The 18,894-nt window shown below is 41.7% G+C and overlaps 2 protein-coding genes across 2 annotated transcripts; both read right to left on the bottom strand.

Annotated features, from left to right (window-relative positions):
- Nucleotides 1-6,781: 6,781 nt before the first annotated feature.
- LOC100281686 (uncharacterized) lies at nucleotides 6,782-13,621 on the bottom strand. The gene is made up of 11 exons (NM_001154606.2): nucleotides 13,106-13,621; nucleotides 12,352-12,447; nucleotides 12,137-12,240; nucleotides 8,805-9,064; nucleotides 8,594-8,716; nucleotides 8,422-8,510; nucleotides 8,213-8,318; nucleotides 8,026-8,123; nucleotides 7,495-7,770; nucleotides 7,307-7,390; nucleotides 6,782-7,102 (listed from the first exon to the last, which is right to left on the bottom strand). The coding sequence occupies exons 1-11, from the start codon at nucleotides 13,205-13,207 to the stop codon at nucleotides 7,082-7,084; spliced, it is 1,359 nt and encodes a 452-aa protein (NP_001148078.1). The 5' UTR covers nucleotides 13,208-13,621; the 3' UTR covers nucleotides 6,782-7,081.
- Nucleotides 13,622-16,967: 3,346 nt separating this feature from the next.
- Nucleotides 16,968-18,540, bottom strand: LOC103634319 (casein kinase 1-like protein HD16). Its single transcript, XM_020540922.3, has 6 exons — nucleotides 18,367-18,540; nucleotides 18,159-18,288; nucleotides 17,865-18,080; nucleotides 17,657-17,787; nucleotides 17,280-17,454; nucleotides 16,968-17,183 (listed from the first exon to the last, which is right to left on the bottom strand). Exons 2-6 carry the CDS (start codon nucleotides 18,213-18,215, stop codon nucleotides 17,178-17,180), a joined length of 585 nt encoding a protein of 194 aa, XP_020396511.1. The 5' UTR covers nucleotides 18,216-18,288; nucleotides 18,367-18,540; the 3' UTR covers nucleotides 16,968-17,177.
- Between the last annotated feature and the right edge of the window lie 354 nt (nucleotides 18,541-18,894).

Here is an 18,894-nt window from a genome sequence, read left to right as displayed (position 1 = left end):
GGACCCGTCGCCTATCTAAGCATAGGAGGAAGTAAGTATGGTCTTGTTATAGTTGGTGACTTTTCCCGCTTCACTTGGGTATTCTTTTTGCAAGATAAATCTGAAACCCAAGGGACCCTCAAGCGCTTCCTAAGGAGAGCTCAAAACGAGTTTGAGCTCAAGGTGAAGAAGATAAGGAGCGACAATGGGTCCAAGTTCAAGAACCTTCAAGTGGAGGAGTATCTTGAGGAGGAAGGAATCAAGCACGAGTTCTCCGCTCCCTACACACCACAGCAAAATGGTGTGGTAGAGAGGAAGAACAGGACGCTCATAGACATGGCAAGGACGATGCTTGGAGAGTTCAAGACCCCCGAGCGCTTTTGGTCGGAAGCCGTGAACACGGCTTGCCACGCCATCAACCGGGTCTACCTTCATCGCCTCCTCAAGAAGACTTCGTATGAGCTACTAACCGGTAACAAACCCAATGTTTCATATTTCTGAGTTTTTGGGAGTAAATGCTACATTCTAGTGAAGAAGAGTAGGAATTCCAAATTTGCTCCCAAAGCTGTAGAAGGGTTTTTGTTAGGTTATGACTCAAATACAAAGGCGTATAGAGTCTTCAACAAATCATCGGGTTTGGTTGAAGTCTCTAGCGACGTTGTATTTGATGAGACTAATGGCTCTCCAAGAGAGCAAGTTGTTGATCTTGATGATGTAGATGAAGAAGACGTTCCAACGGCCGCAATACGCACCATGGCGATTGGAGATGTGCGGCCATAGGAACAAAATGAGCAAGATCAACCTTCTTCCTCAACGATGGTACATCCCCCAACTCAAGACGATGAACAGGTTCATCAAGAGGAGGCGTATGATCAAGGGGGAGCACAAGATGATCATGTAATGGAGGAAGAAGCACAACCGGCACCTCCAACCCAAGTTCGAGCAATGATTCAAAGGGATCATCCCGTCGACCAGATTTTGAGTGACATTAGCAAGGGAGTAACTACTCGGTCTCGATTAGTTAATTTTTGTGAGCATTACTCCTTTGTCTCTTCTATTGAGCCTTTCAGGGTAGAGGAGGCCTTGCTAGATCCGGACTGGGTGTTGGCTATGCAAGAGGAGCTCAATAACTTCAAGAGAAATGAAGTTTGGACACTGGTGCCTCGTCCCAAGCAAAATGTTGTGGGAACAAAGTGGGTGTTCCGCAACAAACAAGACGAGCACGGAGTGGTGACAAGGAACAAGGCACGACTTGTGGCAAAAGGTTATGCCCAAGTCGCAGGTTTGGACTTTGAGGAGACTTTTGCTCCTGTGGCTAGGCTAGAGTCCATTCGTATATTGCGAGCATATGCCGCTCACCATTCCTTCAGGTTGTTCCAAATGGATGTGAAGAGCGCCTTCCTCAACGGGCCAATCAAGGAAGAGGTGTACGTGGAGCAACCCCCTGGCTTCGAGGATGAACGGTACCCCGACCACGTGTGTAAGCTCTCTAAGGCGCTCTATGGACTTAAGCAAGCCCCAAGAGCATGGTATGAATGCCTTAGAGACTTTTTAATTGCTAATGCTTTTAAGGTTGGGAAAGTCGATCCAACTCTTTTTACTAAGACTTGTGATGGTGATCTTTTTGTGTGCCAAATATATGTCGATGACATAATATTTGGTTCTACTAACCAAAAGTCGTGTGAAGAGTTTAGCAGGGTGATGACTCAAAAGTTTGAGATATCGATGATGGGCGAGCTAAGCTATTTCCTTGGGTTCCAAGTGAAGCAACTCAAGGATGGGACCTTCATCTCCCAAACGAAGTACACACAAGACTTGATCAAGCGGTTTGGGATGAAGGACGCCAAGCCCGCAAAGACTCCAATGGGAACCGACGGACACACCAACCTCAACAAAGGAGGTAAGTCCGTTGATCAAAAAGCATACCGGTCTATGATAGGGTCTTTACTTTATTTATGTGCTAGTAGACCGGATATTATGCTTAGCATATGCATGTGTGCTAGATTTCAATCTGATCCAAGGGAGTGTCATTTAGTGGCCGTGAAGCGAATTCTTAGATATTTAGTCGCTACGCCTTGCTTCGGGATCTGGTATCCAAAGGGGTCTACCTTTGACTTGATTGGATATTCAGACTCCAACTATGCTGGATGTAAGGTCGATAGGAAGAGTACATCGGGGACGTGCCAATTCTTAGGAAGGTCCCTGGTGTCATGGAGTTCTAAGAAACAAACCTCCGTTGCCCTATCCACCGCTGAGGCCGAGTATGTTGCCGCAGGACAGTGTTGCACGCAACTACTTTGGATGAGGCAAACCCTCAGGGACTTTGGCTACAATCTGAGCAAAGTCCCACTCCTATGTGATAATGAGAGTGCTATCCGCATAGCGGATAATCCTGTTGAACACAGCCGCACAAATCACATAGACATCCGACATCACTTTTTGAGAGATCACCAGCAAAAGGGGGATATCGAAGTGTTTCATGTTAGCACCGAGAACCAGCTAGCCGATATCTTTACCAAGCCTCTAGATGGGAAGACCTTTTGCAGGCTGCGTAGTGAGCTAAATGTCTTAGATTCGCGGAACTTGGATTGATTTATAGCATACATGTGCATTATGCTTTGATCATGTTCCTTATACATATTGTTGTTTACTTGTGGTGCTCAAGTTGTACAAACACTCCCCGGACCTCACAAGTCCTTTTGCAAGTGATGCACATATTTAGGGGGAGATGTGCTACAACTTGATCCTTTGAGACTAACCGTGTGCTTGAGTTTGCTTGACTTAGTCTCACAGGTGGATTAAAAGGGAAAGGTGGACTTGGACCATGAAAGACTTCCACTGCACTCCGATGAGAGGGTAACTCATTCCAAGTTCATTCACATCTCCTTATTGCCTTTGTACTCCTATTTGAAGATTTTGGTGAGGCAATGAGGTTTAGGGCCAAGATTGATCCCGTTTTGGTGCTTGATGCCAAAGGGGGAGAAAATAAGGCCCAAGCAAGAAATGGATCAGCTACCACTTGAGAATTTTGAAAATAGTAGAATAGAGCTTTTGATTTGTCAAAAATCTCTTATTGTCTCTTTTGTCAAAAGTTGGCCACTTGTGGGGAGAATGGTTGATTATGGGAAAAAGGGGGAGTTTTTGAAATCTTTGATCAATTTCTATTGGAACAACTCTCTTTATGTCTCAACAAGTGTGTTTGACTTAGAGATAGAAAATTGAGTTTGATTTGCAAAAACAAACCAAGTGGTGGCAAAGAATGATCCATATATGCCAAATTTGATTCAAAACAAATTTGTGTTCTCATTTGAATTGATGTTGCACTTCTTTTAGATGCTTTATGTTGTGTTGGCATAAATCACCAAAAAGGGGGAGATTGAAAGGGAAATGTGCCCTTGGGCCATTTCTAAGTATTTTGGTGATTTAGTGTCCAACACAAGTGCTTAAGTGATAAACTATGCCAAATGATGGATAAGGTGCAAATCAATACAAAGGTATGATTCTAGACTTAGTACATTGGTTTTTGTGTACTAACATGTTTATCTAAGTGTTAGAATCAGAGAAGATGCAACTGAAAAAGAGTGGCTCGAAGCAGCCAAAAGTCTGCTCAGTCTGGGTGCACCGGACAGTGTCCGGTGTGCCAGGCTGGCATCTGCGAACTTGCTGCTCTCGGGACTTCGTCGGTGACGTATGGCTATAATTCACCGGACTGTCCGGTGGTGCACCGGACTGTCCGGTGAGCCAACAGTCAGCCGGGCCAACGGTCGGCCGCAGGATCCGCGCGCGACACGTGGCAAGTGCCAACGGTCGGATGGGGCACCGTACTGTTCGGTGTGCACCGGACAGTGTCCGGTGCGCCAACGGCTCCAAGACTGCAACGGTCGGCTTCGCCAAATAAGGAAAGAGATCCGCACCGGACTGTCCGGTGCGCCAGGCGACAGAAGGCAAGAATTACCTTCCTGGAATGCTCTCAACGGCTCCTAGCTGCCTTGGGGCTATAAAAGGGGCCCCTAGGCGCATGGAGGAGGACACCAAGCATTCTCTAAGCATTCCTAAGCACCAAGACTTCGATTCCGCACATTTGATTCTTTGCGGTAGCAATTAGAGCTCTATTATTTGAGTTGTGAACTCGTCGAGTTGTGTTGTGAGCTCTTGTTGCGACTTGTGTGCGTGTTGTCGCTCTGATTTTGTGTCTTGTGTGCGTTGCTCATCCCTCTCTTACTCCATGCTTCTTTGTGAACATCAAAGTGTAAGGGCGAGAGGCTCCAAGTTGTGGAGATTCCTCGCAAACGGGATATAGTAAAGCAAAGCAAAACACCGTGGTATTCAAGTGGGTCTTTGGACTGCTTGAAAGGGGTTGATTGCAACCCTCGTCCGTTGGGACGCCACAACTTGGAGTAGGCAAGTGTTGGACTTGGTCGAACCACGGGATAAACCACTGTGCCATCTCTGTGTTGATCTCTTTATGGTTATCGTGTTGTGCAAGTTCTCCTCTCTAACCACTTGGCTTAATTGTGCTAACTCCTAATCAAGTTTTGTGGATTAAGTTTCAGTGTTTCACAGGATCACCTATTCACCCCCCTCTAGGTGCTCTCACATGTATGTAATTCTACTCGAAGATGTATCTCTCATCTATAAATAGATGAACAATATCATACATAAAGCATCTTTTAAGGGCTTATAATTCATCTCTCTTAGTCTTCATAGTACATTCGAGCTATCTCTTGTGTAAAGCCGATGGCACGTTTGTGTATTCAATTGATAAAGAGGATAAAATAAAAGAATGCCAAGGCATACATGATGGGTAACATGCTTCGTTCTTCATCACGCACTCATACATCCTTACTTCATCTATATTCTTTATTCATTCCATCTGCGTGAGTAACAAGATGCGTGACCGTATGGTTGATACGGTACATTTAGGCCTGCTAATGGCAAAAAATCCAACCCACTCCCACCCATACCCAAATATAATAAATTTGATATCCATCCCACACCCACCCCAAAATATAAGAAAGAAATTAAACCCAACCCATCCAATAATATTATTGACCACAAACCAACCCGTAATTGGGTGGAAACCCATGGAAACCCCATGGGTTCAGCTTATTGTCTCACATCAAGCCAACTGCATACAAATACACTGATACACAGTGACAATTTTATAGGTAGTTTCAATGACGTACAAAAAACATAGTCCACGACATAAAAAACAGTGACAATAATATTATACACTGATACAAAACAAGTTTGGTCGATGAACCTTTATGTCTCGATAAAATAACAAAAAACATCTGTTAAAGATCCTTAATGAACAATTATATTTTTGGCAAGAAATATAAACTAGCTGTGTCGGGCCGGCCCGGTAGCACGCTGACCCATCTGAGTATATTGTATAATTTAACAAAAAATGTGTAGCTATAGGAGCTTGAACACACACCCCACATATATGACAAACTTAAACACACCAACATAGCCAATGTAGTTGCAATTTTATTATGTTATATGTTGAATTATTATACTTAATATATGTAAACTATTATCTTCAAAAAAAATGTAATTGTGTCGTGCCTGTGCCAGCACTATGGGTCGAAATAGCGGCCCAGACACGACACTATACTAGCCGGGTCGGGTCATGCCTGGGCCGTGCTTTTTCGTGTCGTGCCTGGACTGGTCCATCGTGTTAGTGCCAATTGGCCATCTATAGCGCCAGGGGACAGGGGATAGGGGGCGTCAGTGTCTAAGTATGAAAGTGTCTAATTAGCGTCGGGTGTCAGCAGGAGCCGGGGGAGCTCCATCCGCCGAGGCGAAGACTTGGGGAGAGGGGAGACTCCGGTCGTCGGGGCAGGGAGCAGGATGCGACCGTTGGTGCACGGGTAAAGACTTGGGGAGTTATGGTTAAGTTGGGTATGTTAGGACTTGGGACTAAGTTGGGAGTCGACTCGAATATAGTCTTACAGTTTACGGATGGGTGAAGACTCATGGAAGGCTACACCTATATAAACACATCTACACCCATGGGTATCAATCATTTTAACCCACATATAAAATAAACCCACCCAACCCAACCCATTCACAATTAAAATCTATCACAACACACCAAAATAAACCAATTTCTTAAACCCACCTAAAATACTCGCTTACACCTACCCCGTTTGCAGCCCTAGGTACATTTTACGTGATGCTCTCGCCACCTCAAATGCCACGAAACTGCATCCACGTCTACAATCCTGTTGAAGACAGCCTAATACAAACAATGGATCTTTCGAAAAAACATTTATAGGTATGATGCATAAGGCTAGAGGTTCGTGAAAAGTCATTAACGCTCCCTCTGACCGTGACTCACTGCCACGCTATTTTACTCCGTAACCAAACAAAAACCGCTGATCATTGCATCGTAACAGATGCCAAGAGCAGCTATTCCCATTAGCGTTACCTCTTTTGTGGTTGAACCAAACAACACCTTAGGTCTTGTACCATTTCATAGAGATTAGAGGAGATTAAATCTCTTTCTATTTAATTTTGAATAGCAAGAGACTTAATTTCTATCTACAATGCCATGTTCCCTATTTTACACGATGTACCAAAGATAGTCTTAATTTCATATTTTTATAGATTCGTTTAATATGACTAACTATTATAATTCTCTTAACCTATGTTTTTAGGTAACGCCTCATGCCAGGTCATCTTATTAGTTCTCTTGGTATGTGTACATTAATGAAAACATTAGATCGTACACTTTTACAGCTTTACAATATGTGCAGAAGAACTTTCTTGAAGCTGAATTCTGTCGCAAGGTGTGTTGATTTCAAGTTTTCAACCTGTATTGAAATTATTATGTATGCAAGGCATGCTATCCGCACCGCCTTCTGTCTGTACAAAATTCTTGAGTACAAAGAACGTGATATACACACTACCGGTTGCGCTCATCCTGTACTCAACCCACTAGCCTGGCACCATCAGTCTCCGTGTATCTCAGGACATGTCAGACGATTACCACCTGTGTCCGATAAATCTTCACTCAAAGTTGTGTGTAGAAAATGGTCGTGTATGTTGAAATGGTAACGATAGCCCCATTGGGGACGTGTGTTCCATGGCACGTTTAAGGTTTCTTTGCTTGTACCTGCCAAAACAACAAGTGCAGCGTACTCAGTTGTCAAGTAAGAAAATCCCTGCATTACACATATCGGCACTATATTACATATTTACAGCCTTTATGTGCACGTTAGTTTAAAAATGAACTAGCGGACGACAAATATTCGAGAACGGAGTTAGTACTAGCCAACATGATGGCAGGGGCTTGATTGCCAATAGGATAGCTGGTTACCTTTTTCAGGTATTTTTTGTGAAGTTTCAATGCTCCAGCGCAAGCTTTCTTAGCATCTAAGTTCCCATTTACATCGTTCAATATCTGGAAGGAAATAAAAACAAATGTTAATATCGTTGACGTAAAACCCAATCATAGATCAAAGTAATCGTTTGTGAACTCCAGGAAGGAAAGATTATGCCCCTTACCCTGATAAGATCATCCAGTCCTCTGGCTTCTTGTAACAGCTTTTCTCTCTTCTCCTTGAGGACACTTGCAACCATGAAGACTGAAATCGGAACCGGACCATCTTCACCGTCCTCAGCCCCATTCTTATCATCTTCCTTATCCTTGTCCTTATCCCACTTGCCAAAATGGCGCAGTCCTTTCAGTTTGGATTTAGAAACTTTATTTTTATGTACTGCACCTTGTTCTTCGCATGTTGCGAAGAAAATGTCAGGGTCGTATTCTAGAGCCCACATCATCTGTTCGGAGGTTTGAAAGACAGAAGATGAGTTCAAATTAACATAAGGCTTATTAAAAAAAGAATATCATTATTCTAGTGAAATAAATCAAAGCTGCACATAAAGCTCTTAAGGTATCACAAAAATGTTATTTTTGCAAAGAGTATGCCTCAAGATCATGAACGACAAACATCAATGAGAAGAACCAAGAGACAACCAATGGTCTCATTCTGCATACATTCATCATATTGTATTATTATTATGGTAGCTTCATACCTCCCAGAGGTATAAGGAGTCTCCAAATGATACTTCACGCCTAAATAGCACCATGAACATTCGGAACGCAAAAAGGTAGTCACCTCCGCCAAGAGTTTCTGCATTCAGAATTCAGTACCATAAGAGACTATTCACAGAAGACAAAATTAAGATTGACTTTTGGACAAATTTGTGCTACCCGTATTACCTAGGTGGTCATGTAGCTTTGGGTCAAGAACCTGAATAATAGATGCAAGATGTTGAAGTTGGTTGGATACTCCCACAGATTGATCTGTGCATTTGAAATTTCCTCGCTAAATTTCAATCATCAAAGTGATCAGAATGATGTCAAACATGAAAGAAAGCAGATGTATGTTTCTGAGATTTTAGAAGAAAATTTACAAAAGCAGAACATACCAATCTACGCATCAATTTCTCAAAGCACCAAAAGGCATCTGCTTCATCCTTTAGTAGAACTATCATTGGTGAGCATAAATCACTCATTCCTGTATGAAGTATAAATGATAATACACCTGTGAGCTTATCTAGACTGTGCATGAGTTTTCTCTGAATGTCTGATGTAGCTAACCTTGGCAGTAACCAACATCTTTGTCAATCCATGCATACACGGCTAGAATATCCCATAATTTGGAAAGATTTTCTTTGTTCTCATAAAATACCATGGTACGATCAGTGCGTAAAACGTCAAGCCCTATATTGATATTTAAAGGTCAATAAAAAAGATAGGGGGAGAAGAATCCAAGGAAGTAGAGAAAAAAGAAATAGAAGTTAAAGGATACCAATTTGATGCAATGTCAGCTTCCACTCGATAATTTGTTTATCGGTAATGCGTTCTGCAGATTCATCAATTTCATTTCCATTTATACTGGTAGATGGAGCAACTTCTGAAGTGTCCTTGTCGGCAGTAGCCTCAAGTAAAACCAGAGGATCCTTAATAGGTCTGCCATCCTCAGTGATAAGTGGTGCTGTGATAACTTTACCGCTACCAACATGCGAATCCATCTGTCGACAATCTTCCTTCCATCTGTCATATTGTATCCTGTGTGATTCATCATCATCAATAAAGCTTTTTAGTCCCAAGCGAGTTGGAATAAGAGTTAGGACAGGATAGACTTGAAACCTAACAGAAACTACGAGTTCAAACACATGGATAGTGATTTTCTATGCACTTCTACTCAAGACTAAATGTTTGGGTATATTTCGTCCCTTCAAGTCTTCTTTTACCGCCACTACACATGTTAACTTCAGTTCTCTCCTGCCTCTCTTCCTATTGCTATCGCAACTTTAGGATTCCACAACACACCGATGCCTTTAGAGGTCTCTATTGAACATGTCTGAACCATCTTAACTGGTGTTGGACAAAATTTTCTTCAATTGATGCTACTCCTAGCCTTTCACGTATATCATCGTTCTAGACTCGATCCCTTCTTGTATGGACACAAATTCAGCGTAGCATGCGTATTTCCACAATACTTATTTGCTGAACAAGTTGTCTTTTTAGTCCAACATTCTGCACCATACAGCATAACAACTCTAATTATCGTCCTATAAAACTTTCCTTTTACCTTCTGTGGCACCCTCTTATCTCATAGAACATTAGATGCTTGATGTCACTTCATGCACCCTGCTTTGATTCTATAGCTAATATTTTCATCAATATCCATGTTTCTTTATAGTATTGATCTTAAGTATCGAAAGTTATCCTTTTTGGACACTACTTGACCTTTCAAACCAACTTCTCTTTCCTCATGGGTATTAGTGCCGAAATCACAACTTACATATTCGATTTTAGTTCTATTGAGTCTAAAATCTTTGGACTCTAGACTCTCTCTCCACAACTCCAGTTTCCTATTAACTCATGTCCCGCTTTCACCAACTAGCACTACATCGTCCGCAAAAAACATACACCTTGTATGTCCCTTCTGACCTCATCCATCACCATAGCAAAAAAGTAAGAGCTTAAAGTTGACCCTTGACGTAGTACTGTTCTAATCAGAAAGTCATTAGTGTCTCCATCTCTTGTTTGAACACTAGTTACAACATTGTTGTACATGTCCTTAACGAGTCCAACGTACTTCAATGGAATTTTATGTTTATGCAAAGTCCATCACATAGCCTTCCTTGGTATTTTGTCATAACCTTTCTTAAAGTCAATGAAAACCATGTATAGGCCATTCTTTTGCTCATTATACTGCTCCATCACTTGTCTTAATAAGAATATAGCTTCCATGGTTAACCTTTCGGGCATGAAACCAAATTAGTTCATAGAGATCCTTGTCATTTCTCTCAAACGATGCTCGATAACTCTCCCATAGCTTCACAGTACAACTCATCATCTTAATTTCGTGGTAATTAGTACAAACTTGAATATCTTCCTTATTCTTGAAGACCGATACCAATATACTTTTCCACTCATCAGGTATCTTGTTCACTCGAAAAAATATAGTTAAACAACTTGGTTAGCCATATTATAGCTATGTCCCTAAGGCATCTCCATGACTCAATTGGGATACCATCAGGACCCATTGCCTTATCCTCTTTGATCCTTTTCAATACCTCTCTAACCATAAATTCTTGGATCCTAAGCGCCTATTAGTGTCATCAAAAGAGTTGTCCAACTGAGGTTGTATCATCATTCTTTCAATTGAACAATTTGTTAAAATATTCTCACCATATATGTCTGATCTCATCCTCCCGAGAGGTGTTGCACTTCATCATTTATGCACTTAACTTGATTGAAGCACCTTCTCTTCCACTCAGGGACTCTAGCCATCCTATATGTCTTTCTCTCCTTCCTTCATACTCAAACATTAGCAAAGATTCGCGTATGCCCTACCCATTGCCACACTCGCAGCTCGCTTTACGGTCTTCTTTGCTACTTTGTACTTCTCTATGTTGTCCACACTCAGGTTATGGTTCAATTGTCTATAGCATTCTTTATTCTCCATAATAACCCTTTGGACTTTCTAATTCTACCATCAAATATCTTTAGCTTCGTCTCCACTCCTTTTGGTTGCTCAACAAACCTCTGAGACCACCTTTCGAATGTAGGTTGCCATCTTCTTCCACATGTTGTTTGCATTATCTTTTTCCTTCCAAGTGCCCTCTTTGATGGCCCTTTTCTTGAAGACTTCTGACGCCTTTCCTTTCGGTCTTCACCATTTTGTTCTCGTAATCTTAGCTTGTTTATCCCTATGGGTATGCACCTGAAAATGAATGACTGCCACCGCAAGCTTATGCTGAGAGACAACACACTTCTCAAGTATCACCTTGTAACTGAGGCATGATCATTTATCCTCTCGTATCGTGAGGATAAAGTCAATCTAACTAGAATGTTGGCTATTATTATAGGTCGCTAAATGGGACTCTCTTTTTCTAAATAAAATGTTGGCTATCAACGCATCAAAAGCTAAAGCAAAGTTCAAGACTTGCTCTCCCTATTGATTCCTACTACCATATCCAAAATCCCTATGAACCGTCTTCAAACCTACATTTATTGTACCTACATGTTCATTGAGATCTCCTATGAAAAAGCTTCTTACTAACAAGTATACCTCTATCTATGCCATCTAAGTTTTCCCAATAAAAATCTCTTACCACTCTCATGGTGGCCTACTTGAGGCCATACGGGTTAATTACGTTCAAGACCAAATTCAAGCTAAGCGAACATCATGTTTGGATAATTCTTTATTCCTATAAATAGAAATCATCAGAAAAAATTATTATAGAGATATCAGGAAGCATCTGCAATGCGAGGACAATACATGGGGAGGAACTAAACAATTACTTTATATGATAATTGAGTATAAACTGAAGCTTGCCATCCTCAAAAGGGGTGATGGTGCCAAACCTTATTTCTTTGTCTACACCACAAAGGTCACACTAACTTTTCTTGGTAGAAATATTGTATTTAGTAAGAGAAAAAACAGGAAATTTAAATGATGATCCAATATGGAATAACTAGCAGAAAAAAGCAACAATTTAATTGGTGAGTCGACATGCATTACTATCACTCTATAACTTTAAGGGGGCAAATACTTACAGATTTCCTAATGAGAAAAAATACCTATCAAACAAGAAATGCCCTATATATTTTTACTCAAGCAATTACCTCCGTATTTGCCTGATCTCTTCCCTTTCATCAAAGGTACTTCTGGGATCGAAACAACCAAGTAAGAATTCCCAGACCTCTCCTCTGACTGTCGGATGGACACCCTAAAAGAAGATAGATCATATTGATTGGTATGTAAACATTAGTAAATGAGCATAACACACATAAGAAATATCTGTAGGACAAGGAGCATATGTGAAACTAAGGAATCTTACTCCTCTTTGTATCCGGCTTAGGACTGAGGCAATATCAAGACAGCCATCGGGACTAAATGCAGCCTGCCATTTCCGAGCACTTAATGTTTTGCCAGCCTGAAATGGAGTAGATAAGATATAGTTGTTTGGAACAAGAAATGATTGTGTTTTTGTAGACAAAAGAACAAGTGTGACATCAAGTCCTCAACAGCACATGTAAAAATGCTATCAATATTGATATAGGAGTAAGTAAGCTTGCACCAAAACTCTTTGTCTTCGATCTGACCTAATTGAAACTATTATATAAACTGAGAAACTTGGATTCTGTAGCAGAGATTTGGCTACAAAAGAGTTATGAAAGAACTGAATGTATTGAGTGGGCTCATCTATTTGGTGCTGATAAGGCATGGAATGGGATACTATTAAGACAAGGACGAAGATTGATGCTAGTAGTACTGCAAAAACATCCCTTCTTTATCAAGCCAGCAATTTACAGAGCAGATGAAAGATGAGTTATTGGCTTATTGCAGCAATGAACCAACAGATTCTCCATCTTGCATTACACCAACACTAGGCAAAGCCAACTCTAAATTTATGGTGGTGCACTGCTAAGAAAACGTATATAATTTGATAGCAATATATGGTGAAAATTTATCTAATTAGCATTGGCACCAGGGAAGCTCAACGCTCAATGTAGCCATCGTCACACCAGAATCAAAATTGACGGATACATAATGAAAGAGAAGACAGACATATGAAGGTAGAAAAAACAGACCTTGATCTTGAACTTGCTCTTGGGCACACCGTCCGTGCAATCTGACCGTACCTCGTAGTAGGAATCCGCGGGCGTGCCGCTGCTGAGCCCCCATTTCATCATCCTCGAGCTCAATCAACGACAACACGCCACCAGGCCAACAGGTCAAATCCAATCAAGACGCGCTAAATGACAGCGACACCTTCGCGTTCGTTGAAGCACCCCGGTGAGGTTTCCACCAACAGTTTGACCTTCCAGCACTGACCCAAGAAACGGCTAGATAGATCACAAGAACGAGCCCGATCGCGCGCAATGGAGCAGGAGCGGAGCCAATCCCCCCTCGAACCTGCCTTCCTGCCTGCCTGCCTCCTGAACCGAAGTATGGGAGTTGGGACCGCAGGAGGAGGAGGAGGAAGGGAGGTTAAGGGGGGATGCGGTCGGGGAGAACGGGGAGGCCGGGTGGGATTAAATTAGGAGGAGGAAGAGGTCGGGAGCGACGGGGAGGGAGGAGGACGACCGGTTCCAAGCTGCCGCCACGCTCCAGCTCGCCGGCTTCCCCGGGCATTCTTTGCCCCGTCTTGGACGGTACGAGTTTGGGTTGGTGGGAAATGGACAGCTTCACTCCGACTCCGACGCGTTGCTATCTATAGAATACTAGTATATTGTGGATTTCGTCGGTAGGTATGGCAGTTATTATCCGTTAACTATTTTAACTAACGGGTTTCACTTTTTTGATTCATCATAACCTGCGGTGCTTTGCTGGAGCTGTAAGCTTGTAATAGTTATAGGTTGATTTAACTCTTTCCGTCCATGTATAGAAGGCAGCACTACTACAGCAGTATGCGAGGCTGTTGGAAGTTGGAAGTTGGAAGCAGGACAAAAATGGAGGTCATAGCTTAAAACTGCTGCGGATTAGAAAATGGTGCGGCAGTTCGCAGGACGATGATATTCAGCCAACTGATCGTCCTGCACTCCTGCTCCTGCTGCAATCTATATAAGAAAATACTGTAAAAAAGTAGAATTCAAGTGAATTAAAGCCACATCGAATTAGCTAATTTTTGTTTCTGTCCAAGACAAAAATGGATGAGAGCAGAAAGATTTGAGTGTTCTATAATATAGACGGCATACAACACTATTCATCACATAGGGTGAGGCATGACCGACCCAAACAATCACTGATGTGCAGATCAGCCCCCATACATTCTAAACCATCCACCGTGTGTCCCATGCTCTAATTGGGCGTTGTCGTACCTGATCAATCCACATGCTCAAATGGACTACTGTGTGTCTCGTGTTTTGACTGGACGATTAAATTGTAACAGTAATAAAATGACCGAAATTGTAAAGAAATGATTAAAGCTGTAATGTAATGACCAAAACGGTAACAAAATAACTTAATTAAACAGAGATGTGTACCACATTGCTGAACGAGTGAATAACTAAGAGAAAAAAAGAAAATGACTTAAATAATCATCAAAGTTTCTTAAATTAGATTATACATGATTAAGAAATACTTTAGTGTTACTAAATGTCTTAAAATATAACTAGTATGATGCCCGTGCGTTGCTACGGTTTTTCTTTGTTCATATCCGAAGGAGCATTGCTACGGTTTTTCTTTGTTAATATACAAAGGAACATTGTTCAATCTAAATCCGAACGAATGTAGAAAAATCTAGTTCCTAGACCAAATAAGTAGCACAAACATCAACTTTCAAATCCGAACGAACATATTGGTGATGTGCCCGTACATTGTCATGGAAGTTAAAAATTAATATAAAACATAGATACGGAACAACAAAAATTATTTAGCTTTGTTGCGACGGCACATAAATTATTTGATTAAATATTAGTACACATCAATTACATGGTTGAACATCTGATGGTGATATAGATAACAGTTAGTCATCAGACGACCGAAATGGTCTCGTGGTACAGTGCGTGAGATCTGGTGGCCCGCATGTATTATCGCCAAACGTGAACAGGAATATGCCAGCATCGTAGACGTCATTGTCCCACGTGGATGTGACAGTGTCCTCTGGCGAGTAGCTACAGAAGCCTTCATCTAGCTCATCCTCGAAGCCCCTAGATCTGGCTGTCGAGCACGGCGCCAGCGGACTCCAGCGGCCCGGCGAGGCCAACCTCCTCCAAAGAGGAGGCTCGTCCTCGAAGCCCTGGATCTAGTCTTCGAGCGCGGTAGCAGTAAGATCCAATTGAAACATTAATATTCAAAGCCACATGCTTAATAATAATAATATCATCATATGCAAATGAAATTGTTGGTCCCTTATTTTAGAAGACAACAAATATATGTGCATTTAAAATATTGTTTTACTTTTAAAAAAATTGCATATGCATGTTGTTTTCAGTCAAAGACAATGAGAAAAAAATATGTATATAGTATATATATTCCTGCGCTATATATATTAAAATATTTTCATGTCTGCACATCAGGTGCTCCTTTTTCAACAACAGCTTGCTTTTCAGCTGCTTTTATTATCTTCTCATACTTCTATTTCTTAAATGTTTTTTCTTCCTCTGCCTTCTCTATAAATCTCTTTTGCTCTACATGGATGGGAAGACTTATTTCAATAACAAAGCTACAAACACCAAGCATTTGTTTCATATACCGCTCTTTGACAAATGGCTCAATACCAATGGATACAAAGACCACACCTTTGAGTTAAGTCCTTGGATACAAAGACCACACCTTTGAGTTAAGTCATTGGAGTATCAAACAAACACGCACACGTACCATGTCTGCACTACACAAAGTAATTCACACGAGCGATAACTGTACAGCGCATGCTAAGCTGCTAGGTCCTCTTGGCTTCCTGCTCAGCCTACACCAGTTTCAAATGCTTCTCCGTCAGGGAAACCAAAAAAACAAGGCGTGTAGCTAGGACGACGAAGAAGAAAGAACTCACAACTCGGATGATCCTGTCGAGCGCGTCGGGCCCGTGCGTGTCGATGAAGCGCTCAACGGACTTGCGCGCGTTGAGGCTCGTCATCTGCAGCACCCGGCGGTGGTGCTCGCTGTAGCTGGGGCTCACGTAGCTGCTGATCTTGAAGTAGCGCCGGACGTGCGCCTCGTAGATGTATGTCGCGCCGTTGAAGATGGGTAGCACCAGCTAGCAACAGAACAACAACTTCATGTACGGCCACAGCTTGCTGTGGCTGACAGGCGTTCCAGAAGAATACCATAATGTTGAGTCAACATGTGTATTGAAACCTACCTAGTAGCCTTGCCAAGGTAATCTTCCTCTTATCAGGAAAATAAGGGTGTATGCTAGTGACTCTAAATCATCCCTCCTACTACCAGTGCGCCCCAAATGAGCATGGACACTCGCATATCTAATTATTCCCCTGCAAAAAGAAACAAGAGGATAGGTTAAGGAAGACCATTTATTAATGGAAACTGCAGCTAATGAGAATATAACCAACCTAAAGATATCAGGCCGTTGATCATAATCAACATGATGACCATTATTCTCTCTCCACTTCCCACGTGCGCGCCATCAGCACACGGTCCGCCCGTAGCAGATCGAAGCGATGTAGAGGTTCTTGGCCCATTTCTCCTACGAAGTTTTTGCAAGGTCAGCTTGGAACGGTGACAGGAGATGCAAATGGCAGCGAGATCTGAAGCATTGGCAAGATAGATGTTTCTTAAGACACATGGTTTGCAGCTGCAAGGGACATACCTTGACGTGTGAGCTGGGGAAGGCGGAGGTCCGGAGCAGTGGAAATATATTACCCTTTGCCTAACATAGACTAACCTTGTATGATTTCTGGGTGTAAGGAGTTCCTGCAACAGTGGAAATATATTACCCCAAATTACTACCATCGCAGGCCCTGATAGTTAATGCGCGACGCAACAGGGCTTAAAATAGAGATTGCTTTATGACATACAAGAGAAACAATAGGATTTTGCACTGCTAACGGGAAAGTAGTGAGGAAATGGAAGATCAATATGCAAGCCTGAGCAATGACAAGAAAAGGTCAAATCAAGACCTTTGGACATGACAACCAATGAGCTCCCGTTGGATGATCCAGCAATTGCTGTTATGTAGTAGCTTTTCTCCCACTGCTCCATTATTCAGTCCTGTGTATAATCAGAAATAGAGTTACGCTTCCTGGCTAAATCAATTAATTATTAGGTATGGTCGTCAGGCTTCACTCGGATAGTATAATATTGTACCTTGTGGAGGAAAACTAGTAAGAGCTCATAAACCTGAGAACAGAAACCAGTTCCTGCGTCCATGATGAGTGCCCAAAGGTTTGCCGAGGAAGCCATGCTGCTAATGTAAAGCCCATCATCGTTGCCCTTTTCTATATGTTGGCTTAGCCTCGAGTCAGCCACATTGTAATGGTACCTAAGAAACAAGCAATGGATGTTGATAACAAAGCTTAGCAATAATAGTTCATCACATCTCAATGATCATGTTTACAAAGCTTTGTATTGCTAGAGAAATGCAGCACGTATAACATAACTATCATGCATTGTAGCATATGCAGCGCGTATAACATAACTATCATGCATTGTAGCATCTGATATAATTAAATGATTGTAATTACCTCTGCTTGATGGGCCACCTCGCATTATAAACTGAAATCCATTGAGCCGCTGGGCTCCCTAATCTAACCTTCTTTTTAGGTTGTTCATCTTCTTCTAGATCTGCAACCAATCTTCCACGTTTCTGTCCAACCTATAGTACAGAAACAAATAAATATAAGAACAGAGAAATATAACTATATATGAAGAGAGGGAATAGCTAGTACAGACCTTGAGAGCCCCATCATTTCTGATTTGTCTCGAAGCAGGTGCTTCAATCAAACCATCAAAAAGAGAGATAAGCTTGGCATAATTTGGCTCTTTGTCAAATTTCATATTTGTGACAATCTCAAGAAACTGTTTGAATGGAGCTGGACAATAACAACAAAGCATCTCCGGAGAAGTAGACATTTTCTTCTTGCAAACAAGGAAACTCTTGGTATCTCCCTACAAACATTGTTGCAGGCTGACAGGCGTTCCAGAAGAATACCATAATGTTGAGTCAACATGTGTATTGAAACCTACCTGGTAGCCTTGCCAAGGTAATCTTCCTCTTATCAGGAAAATAAGGGTGTATGCCATTGACTCTAAATCATCCCTCCTACTACCAGTGCGCCCCAAATGAGCATGGACACTCGCATATCTAATTGTTCCCCTCCAAAAAGAAACAAGAAGATAGGTTAAGGAAGACCATTTATTAATGGAAGCTGCAGCTAATGAGAATATAACCAACCTAAAGATATCAGGCCGTTGATCATAATCAACATGATGACCATTATTCTCTCTCCACTTGGATGTTGTACAATTTTGGGTGCCACATATCAACAACAACAAAGAAGGGGGAGATAATTGGGAAAATAACACTAAGAAAATCTATGAAGTTTCAAAGAAACAAAGGTGGCATGGAATAGTAAACACTTGGATAAAAAAATTGACAAATGCATACCTAAACCAAGATCTGTAAGGTAAAGCTTCTTATCTTCAGGCGATCCAGGCTGACCAAGCAGAAAATTCTCTGGTTTCACATCACCATGCACAAACCTGGCAAACAGATGATCATAGTGTAAATCAATAGTAATACATACATCTAAGAACGTTAGGTTCAAGATAGCTAATTTTAGCTCACCCTTTAGAATGGAGCTTCTCAAGAATTGATATGCTCTCTACAGCAATGCAAGCAGCCATATTTGGAGTCATCCTGTTTGAGATTGTTGACTCATTTAGTCTAGAAGCTGATACATGAGTGACAAAAGATACCATA

This window comes from Zea mays, chromosome 7 (assembly GCF_902167145.1).
Source record: "Zea mays cultivar B73 chromosome 7, Zm-B73-REFERENCE-NAM-5.0, whole genome shotgun sequence".
Taxonomy (NCBI): Eukaryota; Viridiplantae; Streptophyta; class Magnoliopsida; order Poales; family Poaceae; genus Zea; species Zea mays.
This window is presented reverse-complemented; position numbering and strand designations above follow the sequence as displayed.

Bases quoted from the DNA above. Each gene is read 5' to 3' on its own strand.
- LOC100281686 (NM_001154606.2), bottom strand. From the start codon at position 13,207: ATGATGAAATGGGGGCTCAGCAGCGGCACGCCCGCGGATTCCTACTAC. The intron at 9,065-12,136 runs GTAATTGCTTGA...TGAATCACACAG, and splicing joins GAGATCAGGCAAATACGGAG to GATACAATATGACAGATGGA. The intron at 7,391-7,494 runs GTAAGGGGCATA...ATTTCCTTCCAG, and splicing joins GACTGGATGATCTTATCAGG to ATATTGAACGATGTAAATGG.
- LOC103634319 (XM_020540922.3), bottom strand. From the start codon at position 18,215: ATGGCATACACCCTTATTTTCCTGATAAGAGGAAGATTACCTTGGCAA. The intron at 17,788-17,864 runs GTCTGTACTAGC...TCTGTACTATAG, and splicing joins GAAATGATGGGGCTCTCAAG to GTTGGACAGAAACGTGGAAG. The intron at 17,455-17,656 runs GTAATTACAATC...CTTGTTTCTTAG, and splicing joins AGGTGGCCCATCAAGCAGAG to GTACCATTACAATGTGGCTG.